The following is a 16235-nucleotide window of genomic DNA, read 5'->3' on the forward strand; positions in this document are numbered from 1 at the left end:
AGAAATATAGCAGAGGAGAATAGGCTGTTGTTTTTATGTTGTAGGATTATGTCGGCGAAGGAAAGTAAGGTGGTGGTGGTGCTGTGATATAGCCATGTTTGGTTTTGGAGAGAAGATTATTAGTAAGGTGAAAATTTAATACCTGAGAGTGAATACATTGAATCTTGGAGAGTGGGGAGAGGATGGCAATGGGGTGATAGTTGGAAAGGTTAGTAGAGGAGCTACCTTTGTGTAGGGTAATGATGTGTGAAATTTTCCATAGAGTAGGCACATAGCTTTCTGATATGGAGTGGTTAATCAATATGGAAATTGGGTAGGCTAGGATGTCTGCTGCTGTTTTTAGGTATTCTGAAGGCAGGTTGTCAAATGCAAGTTTAGTGGGTTTAAGCTGTTTTAGAAGTTTTTTTTATGTAGGAGGTGGGTACTGGAGAGAAGGGGAAGGAGGGGGTAGGGGGTTGGGGTTGTGTGCGGGGGGTAGAGGAGGAGTGTTGTTGTTTGGATAGTGATAGGATGGTTTCAGTGAAGTGTTTGAAAGAGTCAGCTGTACTCCTGGAGGAGGAGGAGATGGTAGGTTGGGGGGGAGCCTAGCTTACCTGGGTGGGAGTATGGAGTTTATTGTGGACTAGAATTGCTTAGGATTATGATGGGAGGAGTTTAGGGTTAACTGATAGTAGAGAGCTTTAGCAGTTTTTATTTGCTTTTTTACTTTGTTACGCAATTCGATGAAGGATTGCCTAGCTGAGAGGGTTTTTGTTTGGAGCCAGTGTTCCCATGCTTTGTCCTGAATTTTTATTAGTCCCCGGGTGGTTTTATGAAGCCAGGGGGAGTTTTTAGTTCCGACTCTGGTATATCTTTGGGGAGCGTGGGTGTTTAAGATGCTGAGGAAGGTGGAATTGAAAAAGTAGACAGCTTCATCAAGATTGAGGTATTTTAGTGGTGTCCAGTTATAGTTTTGGAGGGATGAGTTGAAGGAGTGGAGATTAAAATTTGTTGTATTACAGATTTGTCTATGGGTGATTGGATTGGAATTTTTTACAAGCTGTTTTAGAAGAAAAATGGGGGTATGGTCACTGAGGCTGTCTGGTAGATGGCCTGTAGTGTAGGAGTGGGGATCTTTGTTGACCAGTATCCAGTCAAGAATTGTATTGTTATTGGGGATTTTATTTATATGGGTTGGAGATCGTATTAGTTGGGGAAAAACATGCAGATTTAGGTGAATGGTTGGGTGGTTACTGTTACAGGATAACCAGTTTGTGTTAAAGTCACAGAGGATGATGGTTTCTTGGGGGAGAGAGAGATTGGCCCAATATAGGAGGTTTTCTAGAATAGGAATATTCTGACCTGGGGAAAATAGCAGCCAATGATGTTTATAGTTTTATTTGGGTTTATATTGAGGTTGGCATATAAGATTTCTTCCTTGCCAATCAGGGGGGGCTGAAATGGTAATAGTTTGAATGTGGAGGTGGTGTTATACATGAGTGCTATGCCACCTCCTTTCTTTGATAGCCTATCTTTGCGAAGTATGCTATAGCTGGGGGGAGGGTGGGGAGAAGTTCCTCACTTTTGATGTGGGGTTTAAGCCAAGTTTCTGTTAGGATTAGGATGTCAGGGGAGTAGGTTTTTATGGTGGCATGCAGGTCTTGGGTTTTATTACATATTCTGTTTCTGCGCAGGATGAGGAGATCTGATGATTTTGTGTTGGCTGTGATTAGAGGGGGGTATTATGAAGGAGGTTGGAGGTGGGGCCAGGATTAGGGTGGATATCGCCTCTGCGGGTTAGTTGGGAGAGGGGAAGCCAGTATCAATTTAGTGTGGGCAGTTAGGAGCTTGTCGTATTGTAGGTATATTTTGTGCTTAAATGTTGATGGTAATTTGGTATTGGAGTAATAGTACTGGGATGTAGTTTTTGGTGGTTGGGGAAGTGTATTTGTAGAGAGGCTGTTGGAAGGAGAAATATGTATGGGTAAAGTGAAATTGGTTGGGAGAGTGAAGTGAGGAGCTGTGATAAGCTGTTAAGTGAGTAAGAAGAATGCAAGTAAGGAGAGAAGATATCTTGGGTAGTGACATGGTTGTGTTGTGTTGGATGTTTGGTGGAGTAGTGGAGGGTACTGTGCAGCGGGAGTGGAGTCGGACAATTGTCCTGATTGGTTTGAAATCAGTGGGAGTGGCTAAGTTTAGGATAAATGTAGATGTAGTGGGGGTGGGTGAGATTTGGGGGCAGGGTGGGGTGTGTAGTGAGCCTGTGCTTTGCATGGGTGAACGAAGCAGGGCCTAATCCCTAGTCAAAGGATAATAAAGTAAGTGAATAAGCTGCATCACGTTAGTATGCTTATTCTGGAGTAAATCAGCTATATATTAGGTAGGGTTTAGGCTTTAATTCTATGGTTTCAGCATTAATTTTTCTTAATTTCCAAATTACTGGTGAGGGGCAGGAGGGAGATTAGGGGAGTGGGTGAAAAAGCTAGCGTTAGCCATATCGAATGCGTGCAGTGCATTTCAGTGCTTCTGTTTAGTAGAAAAGACATACACTTTGTTTTCTTTGTAGTGTCTCTGTATCTTGCCATAGGGTAGGTCCCGCTGAGCTATCAGCTCTACAGGCAATAGTCCGCTGGTCTTGGGGGGGGGGGTTAGAGGCAGGTAGGAAGAGCGGTAAATTGTAGGTATGCTGTTAGAGGAAAGAAGAAAAACAGGAGTATAAGGTAGGGAGAAGGATTATGGCACCTCAGGGCTATTGACTAATCTATTAGACCTGATCGCCAACAGCCTGGTTTTGTGAAGGATAGAGCATGCTTATTGAATCTGGTAAACTACTTCAGAAGGGTTATGGAGGCTGTAGACAGTGGCCATGGAGTACACATTGTATATCTTTACCTGGCCAAGGGCCTTAACACCAGTCTCCGAGCTGGCATTATACAGAAAGTAAATGTTTTGATGGATAGCAAACTGGATGAAAGACTGAACCCCCTGAGTGCAAGTTGCACATGCCTCTTTAGATAGGGACAAACATGGTCACTTTGATACTAAGAGCCTGTTGCTGTGGCCTCTCCTTTTTGGCCTTTAGTTCTCAAATCTTCAAGCAGAGGGTCAAGACCTCTGGCTAACAGAGTCTGCAGATAACTGCAAACTGAAGGTGGTTGTTAAGTTCCTCTTTGACACAGAAACCCTCCAGAATGAAGTCTCCCTAGTAAACATTTGGTGTACTAAAAATGGATGCAAACTAAATGTGAAAAAGCTTACTATCTTCACTCTTGGTAGACAACCCTTCCCTTCATCATACTGTATAGACAGTACTCTACTGCAAACAAAAATGTAGTCAGGGACCTAGGAACTTAAGTTGATAATTTCCTCTCTCTTGACCATCATGTGACAGTGGTTGTCAGGAAATCTTTTTATTTATCACAGCCAAAGTAATGTCATAAAGGTCTAAAGAGGTAATCTCTGCTTTATGCTCAGTGTTTCATGTTGGGTATCGAGTACAGTGCTCCCATTGGGATGCATGTCACTAAGTGGATCAAATAATTAGAAAGACCCCAACTTTTCATAACCAGAATGACCACAGGCCTAAGGTTCCTGAGGTATCAAGACAGGCTGGAGCCGCTCTCCCTTTATTTAGTGTCTTATTGACTTTTGAAGGGCAATCTCTTTCTCACATATTACTCTATTAGAAACACATTTGTCTTGGACTTCCTGTATCTCTGCAAGTCAAATGGCTTCACCGCTACTAGAACCAGGGACCTAAATCTTCATTAACAGATACATTTATCATGCTTATGTCTCTTGTGTATCTGTTGATGCAGGTTTAGATACAGTAAGTGGATATTTGAATAACTTTTTGTTCTGAGAAGGAATAGAAGTTCAAGGATCAGATCTTTCATGGCATGAAAGGCAAGACCAAGATCTACAAGAAGAGTCTGAGAAAGATGGGCTGCCATCTAATCTAAATTTAAAAACCCATATAGATATGCTGTTGCTCATCTCTTTGAAGTAAAGCCCCATCTGTTGTAAAGCTACTAGTCACAACATATTCCAGCTATATTTTCCAAGTACTTCCAGTTTAGATATCCATCCGTCATTAACCCTGTAATGAAATCTGTATCATACCCAACTGCTCTTCATTTCCTCCTCTTACTCTCTTAATATCTCTCTCTTATTTTCCACCGACCTATCTATATTACTGTGCTATCTAACTGAGGATCTTATCCTTTGTACATAACCCTTCGCCACTTCAAATTCTACTCTTTTTTTTTTTTTTTTTTCTGTTAACTACCATCTGACCTCTTTTCTCTTCCTACAACTGCTATATATGCAAATACAATTAATATATTATTCTTGTTAGCTAGTTCACTTCATGTGAAACTGCTTTCATCTTAGTGTGTATTTTTTGTCTCTTTATTACTCAAAACTGTATTTTAAAGCCATAAGCAAATGTATGTCATAATATTAACTTAATTATGAATGTATATTTATGTATATATAAAACAATGGAGTTTTTCTGCCTGGGTTTTTTCAAACAACCTAGTTAGATTATCCTGGTAAACAGATGGAAGTAAATAAAAATATGCACAGAAGTGCCTCGTAAACCTTTTTATGCTAACTAGTGTTGCTACATTAAATATATCTTAAAGTTAAACGTGTTTAGCAAATCTAATTATTTGATTATGCCATCATTTTCTATTTTATCTTCAAAATTTTTATTTTTTTGTCGACTTGGTTAAAATTCCATACTTTTTCATTTGTCATCAATAGGAACGTTAAACATTTAACATGATAAATAAAAGCGAAGAGGATTTTGATAGACTAGTTAAGTGCATTTACAGTGTGGATGTTTTGAGTGATGGTTGTATACTATTAAATGCACAGAATCAGTTTACTGTACTGAATGATCTGCCGCAGGTTTCAAAAACTATTTTAGGTACACAGACTGATGAGTAGTCTATTTTGTTAGTATAATCTGTAGAGCAAATGCACTTAGATGGCAGAAATGTGCATTGCTTTTTGTTCTGGCTTTTCAGTGGTGTTAACTGTGATTCATGTGCTGAGTAAAACCTTGTGTACAAAAATGAACTGTGGCAGGAATCTGGGTAGATTGCAAAATGCATATCTCTGTGGAACTTCATAGTTGTTTCTCATGGGGGCTGAGTTTAGTTTTTGGACTGATGTGGACAGTTGCTTGTTTGGAGACATCCATCTGCCTCTTGCCTTCTATGTGCTGATTCCGTTTAAGCTTTGTTGATCTGACTAGGTACGTTGTAACAATGAAAAAATGTATATTGTTGTATTCATACCTGACAAGAATTCATGTTTTTCCTTAGATACTGAAGATGCAAGTGAGACTGATATAGCAAAGCACAATGATGAAGATTATGTTGAAATGAAAGAGCAGTAAGTAATGTTCACCTTTTGTATCTGCCTAAATTGATTTTAGGCCAAAGCGAGCAACTGTGTGTACTAGTATTTTTAAATCATCCTGCAATCTGGAACATTTTTGTAACACAGAAGACATGTTTCGTGATTGAGAACCTGAAATAGTGGACACATAAGTAAAATACCACAAAGCGATTTATTGTTTAACATGTACCCCACCTCTGGAACAAACATCTGTGGAAGTTAAACACACTGACATCCTAGTAGCCTTCAGATTTCAACTTATATGGTTGGATGGGTACCCATATATTTATCCCAGGACTGAATAGCTTTGCCCTTTTTGAGAAGAGGGATATAGCACAAGGGTCGGCAGCATTGTCAATATATAAATGAACTTGATTGCCTTGTATTTCCTGGGATCCCAGAGAATAGAATTGTGGCATAACAATAGGTCCTGCACGTGTGTTATGCTTTACTATCTGGACTAACGGGTGTGTGTGATTTGATTTTCACTCTACATGATAATCATGTTATTCTAAGTATCAGTTTTATGAGAACTGACTTCTCCTTTATGCAGTTTGCTAAGAAAACTTTGACACCACCCACTGGATTTTCTGTTGCAATGTATTTTTTTTTTTATCTCAGTGGCATACATATTCAGTACATTACCATGCATTTCGTTGTCTCCTGATGTATGTTTGGTGCCACCCTGTAAATGTGGGGGCTAATTGTCTTAAAAGTATGGAAGCTCTTTCACTTTGGTCTACCCTTAAGCACCCCCCCCCCCTGTACCATGCAGGACATGCACTGACTTCAGTGCAGTGAGTGAGGGAGTGTAAGCTACTGTGCTTGCAGCTTACACTTTGGATGAGCTGCTTTATCTTTTCATTTTGTCTGCCTGGAGTAGTCTTCTGTCTCCATAGGAGGCTGTACCCAGGCATGGAACCCACCATTCCTTGACAAGTCAGCATTATGCTGTTCATTCTCCCCAGATGACTACTCTAGTATTGAGGCCTTTTACTTGAGTCAGAGTCACTTAGGTCATAGTCAGAGCTGAATCCATTTGTGCCACAGAGGTATTACTTTGTTTTCCCTTTCTGTATGATTTTTCTTCTAAGCCTACTGATATCAGCTTCAGCATTTTTTCTATGCTGATTCATTGCATTAGAACCTTTAAGGGAGGCCATTGTCTACTCCGCCATTGGGGTCATTTGTATCATAATTTTCAGCGCCCTGTGGTATCTTTGATTTGTTGCTGTTATTGTTGCACAAGGGCACAGCCTAAGCTGCAGAGTACATTACTTGGCCAGCAAGCACATCCTAGTCTTGTGTTGCTTACCTGTACACTTTGTCTGTACTAGCTGTCAGTATTGGATTGGACTAGGATGGGTGAGCTGGCACTAGCCACTCACTCTTGCCATCCGTAGCTGGTTTCTCTAGTGCCCAGATCACTCACTGAGCCTGAGTTGAGTCACACTTAGTGCTTTAATTTAGTGGATCGTAGAACTGGCTGCCTTGCTTTACTTTGATTAGTAATTTCTTTACCATAAAGTATTTTTTTTTCTTTCTGCAGAACTTTGCACAGTGGCTCCCTGTGCCCATTGGGTTCTTTTGTTTCAGGGGAATGGAATTGCATTCCCGAGCTATGCAAGAGCCCTACAACCCAATCAGCCCTGCTTTCTCTGGTGAAACTTTGGCAATAAGCTTGCTAGTCCTGCGGTGTTGGTGTACCCTCTAACCCTTGGAGTATTTATTTCTCTCATCCCTTGACAGCTTTTCCAAGTAGGACTTCTGTATTCTGTACAATGGCCATCCAGCTTCTAAAGCTTTTGGAGCACCTTACACACACACCTAAACTATTAAGTCAAACTGACTCTGTTCCATTTCCGGGCAGTTGAGTTCTTTTTGGAGGTAAAAACCTTCCTGCTTTCTTATGACAGAAAACATACCTTTTCTGTAAAACTTTTGTAACTTGGGGCAAAGTGCTTTTAATGACTGTCGCATGACTTTTGAACTGGAGTGTTACTTTCTTACTTTTGTGGTAAAAGAAAATTAAAATTAACTTTAAACTATTTTTTCTGTGGTAAAAGTTGTGTTATATTCATTTTGGGGCTGGGAAAATGTCTGCTTTTTACTGTGTTTTAATGTGGAAAAGGTTACTTTTTTACAACTTGCCTGTTTTACTGACTATTACTGCCACGCTTCCCCGGAAATTTGACCCCTTTTCTGGTGTAACCATGAAAAACCCTACCAGTTCCTTGGTTCTTCCTTTCTTCAGACAGAAGAAGAAAGATTAAACAGCCTTTACCACCATAACAAACTGATAAAATGCCTCATTCGCAGATGGGGGCTCCAGCTGTGGCCAAAGCTGGTTCCTTGGACCACTTATCTTTTTCCTTGGGTCCTGTTTGTGCAATGCCAACAGTCGCTATGGATTGGGAGTTTGACACATCTTCTGTGTCTGTTGGAGTGTCCCTTGTGGGCAAGGAAGAGACACTTGTCGGTTCTAGGAGAAAGGGCAGTGAATGCCACTCCATTTAGCCAGAAAGCTGCGGCCATCCTTATGGAAGTTTCTGCTAGCAGAAACGGGCCCATTTCCTCAGATGGTCCTGTCAAAAAGATTTAAAAAAAAAAAAAAAAAAAAAAGAAGAAACCTGTGCCTTTTCCTGCCTTGGACCAGAGTAATTTATACTGGGCTTAGTATAGGATGTAGTGCAGTCTCTTGACCTTTCCTGTATGTCTGTTTCTGGTAAAAGAAAAAGGGATTTTTCATTGTCTAAAGCAATTCAGTTGTCTGAACCTTAAAATGATTCTGAAAGCACAGATTGTGTTGTCTGCACAGAATTCTGATTCATATTCTTAGGCAAGTGTGGTTTTGGTCAGTGCTTTTGAAGGATTCTGTTTCTCTGAAACTATTTTTAGAATGAAATGGTTGTTTCAGTAGGGAAACAATGTTTCTCAGTCCCTCTGGAAGTAATTTGATGTGTTACAACTGGAATTTCTAGAACCTTCTGTTATTCCTCTTGTTCTGTCTACTTTTTGTTTATATCACTGCCTACAATTTCCCTGATAGCCAACCTGCTGCCCCAAAGGAAGCAGATAGATAAGCAAGTGAAAAGGTTTTTTCTAGTTTGTGCCAACAAAAGAACAAGAACCCATTCAGGGCTGTAGTTTCTCTGGTTGTAGTATTTGTATGAGTTAATAAGTTATTCCTCAGTCCAGGTTCATTTGTCTGCTAATTCAACCTGATTTTCCATGGATCCCCCTCTTTCAATGCCGCCTCATGTAAAAATGTTTTTGAAAGAGTTTTTGCATAAGAAGCTTACTAGGAAACAGGTGGCTTCTCCATATGATCTTAATTTTGTGTTAGAGAAATTAAATCTTGCTTCATTTGAACCAGTTAATCATGCTGACTTGAGGGTCTTAACATAGAAAAGTCTGTTAATTGAGCTGACCTAAGCAAGAAGTGTATCTGAGTTGTAAGCTCTCATGGTGGATCAACCTTCTCTCACGTTCCACAAAAACAAGGATTTCCTTAAGAACTTATCCTTCATTTATGCCTAAAGTAGCATCCAAGTTTATTGAAAGCTAAGCTGTCCAGCTCCCTGTCTTCTTTCCAGAGCCGAAAATAAGGGAGAAAGGACAATCCCATGCCAGGAAGGGTCAGGGCTCACTTTACCCAAGGCCTTGGCCTCATCCATGGCTTTTTGGAAGGGGTTTTATGCTAGTATTACAGAAGCAACAACTTGGTCCTCTTTGCACAATTTTACAAAGCAGCATAATCTAGATTCCTTCTCCAGGTCAAGGACAGGCTTTGTTAGGACCATTCTCCAGAGGCTGCCTGGTCATATGTTTGAATGGTCACTGCTGCAGTACCCCAAGATACATGGGTTATATCCTGCGCAGGCTACAACAGCTGGACAGCTTCCAGAGCTTTAAGGGTACTTTCCATATGCCCAAACTGTAAGTTAGCTTGAGCAGAGCGAACAAAGTCGGGTTTGGGTGCCCTTCAGAGCTTTCATACTAACAGTGTGAGGGATCCTAAAGACCCTGCTATGTTTTTGAAGCAAGGGTACCTCCTTCAGTTATTGGAGGAATTGATATGTGAGGTGCAACACAAGAGAATTAATGGTGTATTCAACCCAATTCTTGCAAACCGACCAGGGCTTAATGGCATTACATCCCCTATTAGGCAGCAGGATCAACTTGATGGGTCAAATTTATTTAAGGTGACTTATCACATCATTCAGTTTTGATGCCCCTTTTATATGACAAATCTTGTATAAAAATTGGAATTTACTTGTTTCAGATGATGATTTAGGTTCTATTGTTGAGTCAAAACATAGGATTATTTATAGAAGGAGACTTGATCTTAAAAGCCTGTTGGAAGGGGCTAAGAGAGCTCCCAGCATGTACAAATGTGAGAGTTGCACTCGTAGACACGTGGAGGTTGGCAATACTGTATCTGTTAGGAACAAAAATATTTTATAAATAAGAGATTTAATTGTGCATCTAAAGGGGTGGTCTATTTGGCCAATTGTAAGCTTTGTCCTTGTTTCTACATCAGCAAGACCAACTGTAGATTCAGGGACAGAGTCTACGAGCATAATTATATGCTCTATTTCCACCCTATTTCTATTCTGATAAATAGATCAATAAGCGAAGGAACTGTCCCATCAATCTGGAAAATTTTGCATATCATCCCAAAACATAAAGGGGGGAACTCCAACGACTTTTTTCCAACTTTCATCCCATAGCTTTACTATCCCCTGTTACAAAAATTATGGAAAAATGCATCCATAAACAACTACTCAACCACCTTCTCCAGAACAATCCACTTGCTGTCAACATGGCTTCAGACCTTTCCATAGTACCACCACTGCCCTGCTATCATTCACAAACTGCATCAAGAATAACCGCAACAAAAATTGTCTTTCATCCGCAGTCTTCATCGACTTATCCAAAGCTTTTGACATGGTTAACCACCAACTACTCCTTTATGCACTAAATTCTCTTTCACTTGATCCTCTATCTTTGAACTGGTTTACATCTTACCTTGATAACCGTCAGCAGGCTGTACTCTGGCAAAATAAACTATCTAATCACCTTCCTATCTCTCTCGGTGTCCCACAGGGCTCCATATTAGGCCCATTCTTATTTTCCATCTTCATTAATGACCTGCAAACAGCTATTCCATACTCCACCTGCATTCAATACGCAGATGACTCTACCATAATCTGCTCAGCCACTTCTCAAACTGAACTTCAGACTCTTACCCAAAAAGCGTTCAACACTGTAGAACAATGGTTCTCTCACCGCTGCCTCTGTCTAAATCCCCCAAAAAACTAAACTGCTACTCTTCACACCAACCCGAAAGTCCACCTCTTTACATTTCAATCTCACTTCTAACAATGGTACTCTTATCTCTCCTGACTAAATTGTTAGGAATAACAATAGACAACAATCTAAACTTTGATACTCACATAAATGCTACAATAAAATCAGTTAACAAAAAACTGTGATCCCTTTACAGAATTAAACCCCATCTTACACCAGGATCTAGGACCGCTATAGCCAGAACTAACCTAATATCCACTCTGCTTTACGCCTCTCCCATATATACCAATCTCTCTAAAAACAGCCTCAATAAACTAACAACTTCCTATAATAATGCTAGATTTGCTACAGGCTCTCTTTTCAGAACCCATCACTGTCTAAATCTTAAACAATTAAATTGGCTTGAATTTCTTAACCAGCTTCAATTTCACCAGCTGACAATAGCCCACAAGACCCTGTATCAACCTAGCAATACTCCAATACTCTCTAGCCTCATTACACCTTATAATAATCTCAAAAATGTATGCTTCTCAAACAAACTGCTGATCAATACTACTAAACCCAACAACTCAGCAGGTGACTCCTTGTTCTCTAACTCTGTTGGAAAACTATGGAATAAACTCCCCTGTGAAATCACATCTCAGACTTCTCTCTCACTTTTTAAAAGGAATCTAAAACTATATCTCAATAATCACTGGCTATGCACCTGTACTAACCCTGACTAAATCTTCTCCTATTCACTTATCTCACCCCATCCTATAGTAACTACCTTTTATGTATCAATAAACTATATTATTGCATATAACATATATGTATATATATATACTGTACCTATGTACCGTACAAAATGATCATGGAAATTCTGATTTGTACTATTTGTATAAAAAAATAAATAAAAAAAAAACATTTTTTGTGATAATTCTGTTTTTCAATATCTGTATAACTACTTTTTTAACTTTGTATAAACTCTGTATGATTTCTTGGAGCTTTTCTCCCCGGGCCTCTACTGAAAATGGACATGTCTCCAGCTAGACTAGTCCGGTCAACAAATGTAAAATAAATAAAATAAAATAAATTATAGTATTAGGAAATCTAGGTTGGAGAATGCATTGGCCAAACATGTCCATGGACGTCCCCAGCACAGTTTCACCTTCAGGATAATAGGTCAGGTAGAGCAGAACCCTAGGGGGGGGGATTCCTTGCTCCGAAATTGGAACTGCGTGAATTATTATGGCAAATAAAATTGAATGCCTATAACGCACCAGGATTGAAAGATTCGTGCTCCTTGTCATGTGTTCTAAAACTATGGAGCTTACAAAGATAACCTGGTGTGTCTTAATTTTCCTGATAAACATGATTTTTCTGCTTTGTTAGCCTGTCTACATTAGCAACACTCTATTTTGTTTCACAATATTTGAGTACTTTTTTGCTACTAATTTTATCATAGTCTTTTTGTATAATAATTTTTAAGATAATATGATTTTTTGAGAAAACATGATTTTTAAAAGGTTATTCATGATCGTATTCAACATTTTAGTTATTGCTTGCTCGTTTATATATTTCTTATATTTGATTATGTTTGTTTATACTCAAGTAGCGTAGCATTGTGTATATTCTTTTATGTGGGTAAACTGTACCTTTTAGATTCTAATTTAATGTAGTTGTGACAGAATTGAAATGTTTTTTAAATGGTTGCATCTTGGTAGGGGTTCTTTGTCTGAAGAAGTTTCGCTCATTGAAGTGAGACGAAAGTGCTTATTTTTTGGAACTTGTTTGCTGCTTGTGGCTTTTTTGCAGCTGTTCGAAGTTGTTTCTTTTTTGCTAGTTTGTTTGTGGTTACTTATGGAAACAATGCTAGGACTATAACAAAAGTCAATACCCTGGGATAAAAAAAAAAAAAAAAAAAAGTAGAGGAGGGAGGGTGGAGACAGCACTGTAGCAATGACCATTCAAACATTTACTTTTATGGTAAGTTTGCTTGCACAACTGTACTTTCATTTGCAAAGAAAACATTCTATATACTTATGCAGTAATACAGCTTCAGTACTTTAGTTGCACTCACAGGAACTCTGATAAATTCATTCATATTATTGTTTTCTTAACTAGAGGAAGGTTATGGCTTATAAACAGTTTTACAGAGGGTTATGGCGTATGTGGTCAGTAGTTAACACAGCTTAAGAGAAAATGAGATATAGAATAAATCAAAGAAGCATAATAAAGACAGATAAATGTGCACAAAAGCAGGTATTCAGGCTGAATATATATTCATTGTCATTGCCAGATAACCTACCAAGTGTAGCAGTATGTGTTACATAATGCCACAAAAACACGAGGAACAACTTTTAAATAAATATCCAGTAGTGAATTAAAACTGGATAAGGTTTCCTGCGATTCTGTGGCATCTGACAGTGCTTTTAAGACTTTGGATGCTACACAGGAGAGCATGGAATTAATTCTCTTATTCCAGGTGAGATTAAACATAGTAGATGACATGAGATTCCTCTGGGGAATGTGCTGTGTAAGAGTTTATTAAGGAAGGAACATACATGAATGTGTAGAAGTTGAAATTCTGGCTTAAGCAAGATTTGCATAATGGAATTTTTGAGCAGTAAGGGCCAGATAATGACAGGGTAGCCGGTCAGAATATACTGTTTAATTTGAGGTTAGTATTCTAGAAGTGTCATAACTAAACACTCTAAATGAGATAGTTTTCAGCAAATAAAGCTTTTTCTATTTTGCAAAGTGTGGTTTAATCCAGTAGTCATTTCATCAGAAAATTGACATTTACATCACAACAAATGACTTGAAATGGTGACCATTTGAATGTCTAAGACTCAAAAGCTACAAGTCCTGAAACAGCAAGATTGACTGTATGAAAGTGGCAAAAGTATGTACCAAGTCCAATGTCATTGCATCTTGGAGTTTTCTCCTTTTTTCAGGGTGCATCTCCAAGTTAGTGCACACTAGTTGTGGTGTGGGTGGGTGGACGTGTGTGCGTGCGCGCGCGTGTGTGTGTGTGGGTGGGTGGACGTGTGTGTGTGTGTGTGTGTGTGTGTGTGTGTGTGTGTGTGTGTGTCAGGGTTGCAGGACGTTGACCCTATTTAAAAATTAAAATAAGAGCACTGAGTTTTCAGTATTCACTGTACTTTTGAATCACTTTTTTTTTGTCTGATTCTGGGCTTGCTGTTACAGGTCTCAAAATTACAATTGGGAGACACTTGAATCACTACAATTTCTCTTGATTATGACGCAGTCTAATGGTCTGTTACTGCATTATGGGAATTTCACTGTAGTTCGTTAAATATATGTTGTAGCTGACTGCATAGTATGTGATGTGTACTGCAGTAAGCAAGCTGTATAAAATGGTGATGATCTCTATCACGATTAGTTTATCTTTTACAGTATGCAAATAGTTAACATAATACTTAGCTCTGTTGTTCAAAGGCCTTAATACTTAGTTCTTTCATTAACTCATGTTAGGGAGGAAGATTAATTTATTTTACCTGAAGAGGTGAAAACAAACCTGTAACCAACTATTGCAAACAGCAGTCATCATGAAAATGCCAGTCTAATACCTTGGTATTTGTAGACTCCTTGAATGGCAGACAGTGATATTTACAATTAAATAGTCCCTTTCCAAAGGAAATAGTTGCAGCTGCAACAACTTTGTCACAGATATAAGCTGTATGACATGGAAAAATTATTTTATGCTGTGCCTTCAGTGTAAGTGTCTTACCCAGTTTTTCTGTACATCAGTGCTTTTCTTAGCTCTGTAAGTCAATAATTAATCCTTTGATTACTAGATCACCTTTAGGTAACCTCCTTGCAATAACTGCACTCTATTTCACTGTAAACATTTGAGTTGTGGAAGTGTCCCTTCTACACACCTTGCTGTTTTATTGTATATACCTTCCATTTTGGAGAGGGTATGTTTGGAAATCTTAGAAGAACAGAGCCATTGAGCAGAATGGGCATAAGTGGGCCTTGTGCAACATTGGTTCTGGATGTCGGCTTAAGAAAAAACGTCTTCAGTTTCTGTAGAATGTCAATTTTTTGTTGGTTTTCTTAGTAACAGTGTCAGTAGGTTTGTGCTAATATCCTGTAGATTTTGTATGAGCGGTGATCAAGCTTTAATTGCTGAAAAATTGAGATTGCATTGCATATTAGTAAAAACTGGCTTGCTAGAAGCAGTACATTTTATGCTGAATACCTGTGCCTTTCTCACTGACTAAAATTCATATTTTTCTATTGCTTGATTTAAATAATGCCTCAAATTATATACGTTTTTCTTCTGCATATAACTGTTTAATTCAGAAATCTCTGTATTATGCTCTGTACTTTTTTCAAGTTATTATTGTGCCTCTGTACTATTACTTTGCCTACCTTTTCATAGGATCATAGGAGGTTACTAGGCTAATGGCCCTGGGGACCTTACAAGCCTAACTAAGAATTTATCCCAAAAAGAAACTTCAGTCAGCACCTGTTGCCCCTGTCAGTCAGGGACACAGGTGGAACCCTGGGTACAGATTTGTGGTTTCCCATCCACTCATCAAGGTTGCGGTCAAAGAGTGTCAGCGAGGTACTCTGCTTGACGTGTATGAGAAGTCTGTTCCAGAGATGGGCAGCTTCTGGGAGACAAACCTGTCTCTCCAGCAGGTTTTGTTGATATCGCATATTAGAGTCAGGTCTTTCGAGTGGGTGATGCGCTAGGAGTAGTTAGACTTACAGGTATGGAGTATCTCTAGTAGGCCAGGGTCCAAGATTGCCTTGTAGGTGAGAGGCATGTCACCTCTGAGCAATCTGTATGATACCGAGTAGAGTGATAGTGATTTGAGCCTGTCCTTATAGGACAGGTGTTGGAGGCCATGGATTCTCTTTGTGAGGTATTTCTGTAGCCTTTCTAGTTGGTGCAGATGTTTTGGAGAGGTACATATAAAACGGGGTGTTATACTCAATTATTGGTCTAATAAGGGAGGACTATAGAGAGGTAATAACCTCTTTTTTTTCTGGATGCAATCCATTTACTTATGAGATGAACCAAGTAAAAGGCTTTTCTGACCACTGCCGCTACACAATGGTCAACCTGAATACCCAGGTCTCTCACCACAGATTGTGTGTTTAGAGGGTTGCAGTTGATGTAGTAATCAGTGGGGACCATGTTTTTGCCAAATGATATGATACATGACTTTGGCACCAGTCATTTGTTACTATGAGACCCTCTTGCAGTATGTTAAGATCATTTGGGGAGTCAAGGACAGCATCCAAATTACAGCTGTCTACAGACTTGGTCAGCCACAGGCCTTTTGTCTTTGCCTGGACCTCTGAGAAGTAGATGCTGAACAGGAGTGGTCCCAGGACAGATCCCCGGGGAACTCCACTAGTGACAGGTCTGCTATTGGAGGTGGAGGCGCCTTGTTTGACCTTGTGGGACCTATCGCTGAACCAGCTGGCCACCCACCTGATGAGATAGGGATTTATACCAAATTGTTAGCTTTTTGATGATGCCTGAGTGGGGGATTGTGTCATAGGCCTTG

General features: G+C 39.4%; 1 protein-coding gene across 2 annotated transcripts in view; it reads left to right on the forward strand.

The window, feature by feature from the left end:
- SUDS3 (SDS3 homolog, SIN3A corepressor complex component) overlaps positions 1–16235 on the forward strand; it is a 1220864-nt gene that overhangs the window by 28858 nt on the left and 1175771 nt on the right. For both annotated transcript variants that reach the window (XM_044068332.1, XM_044068334.1), the window contains exon 2: positions 5313–5382. In XM_044068332.1, the coding sequence (XP_043924267.1) occupies positions 5313–5382 (70 nt within the window). The remainder of the gene's footprint in view (positions 1–5312; positions 5383–16235) is intronic.

Source organism: Protopterus annectens, chromosome 4.part0 (assembly GCF_019279795.1).
Source record: "Protopterus annectens isolate FY-2018-M chromosome 4.part0, PAN1.0, whole genome shotgun sequence".
NCBI classification, from domain to species: Eukaryota; Metazoa; Chordata; order Ceratodontiformes; family Protopteridae; genus Protopterus; species Protopterus annectens.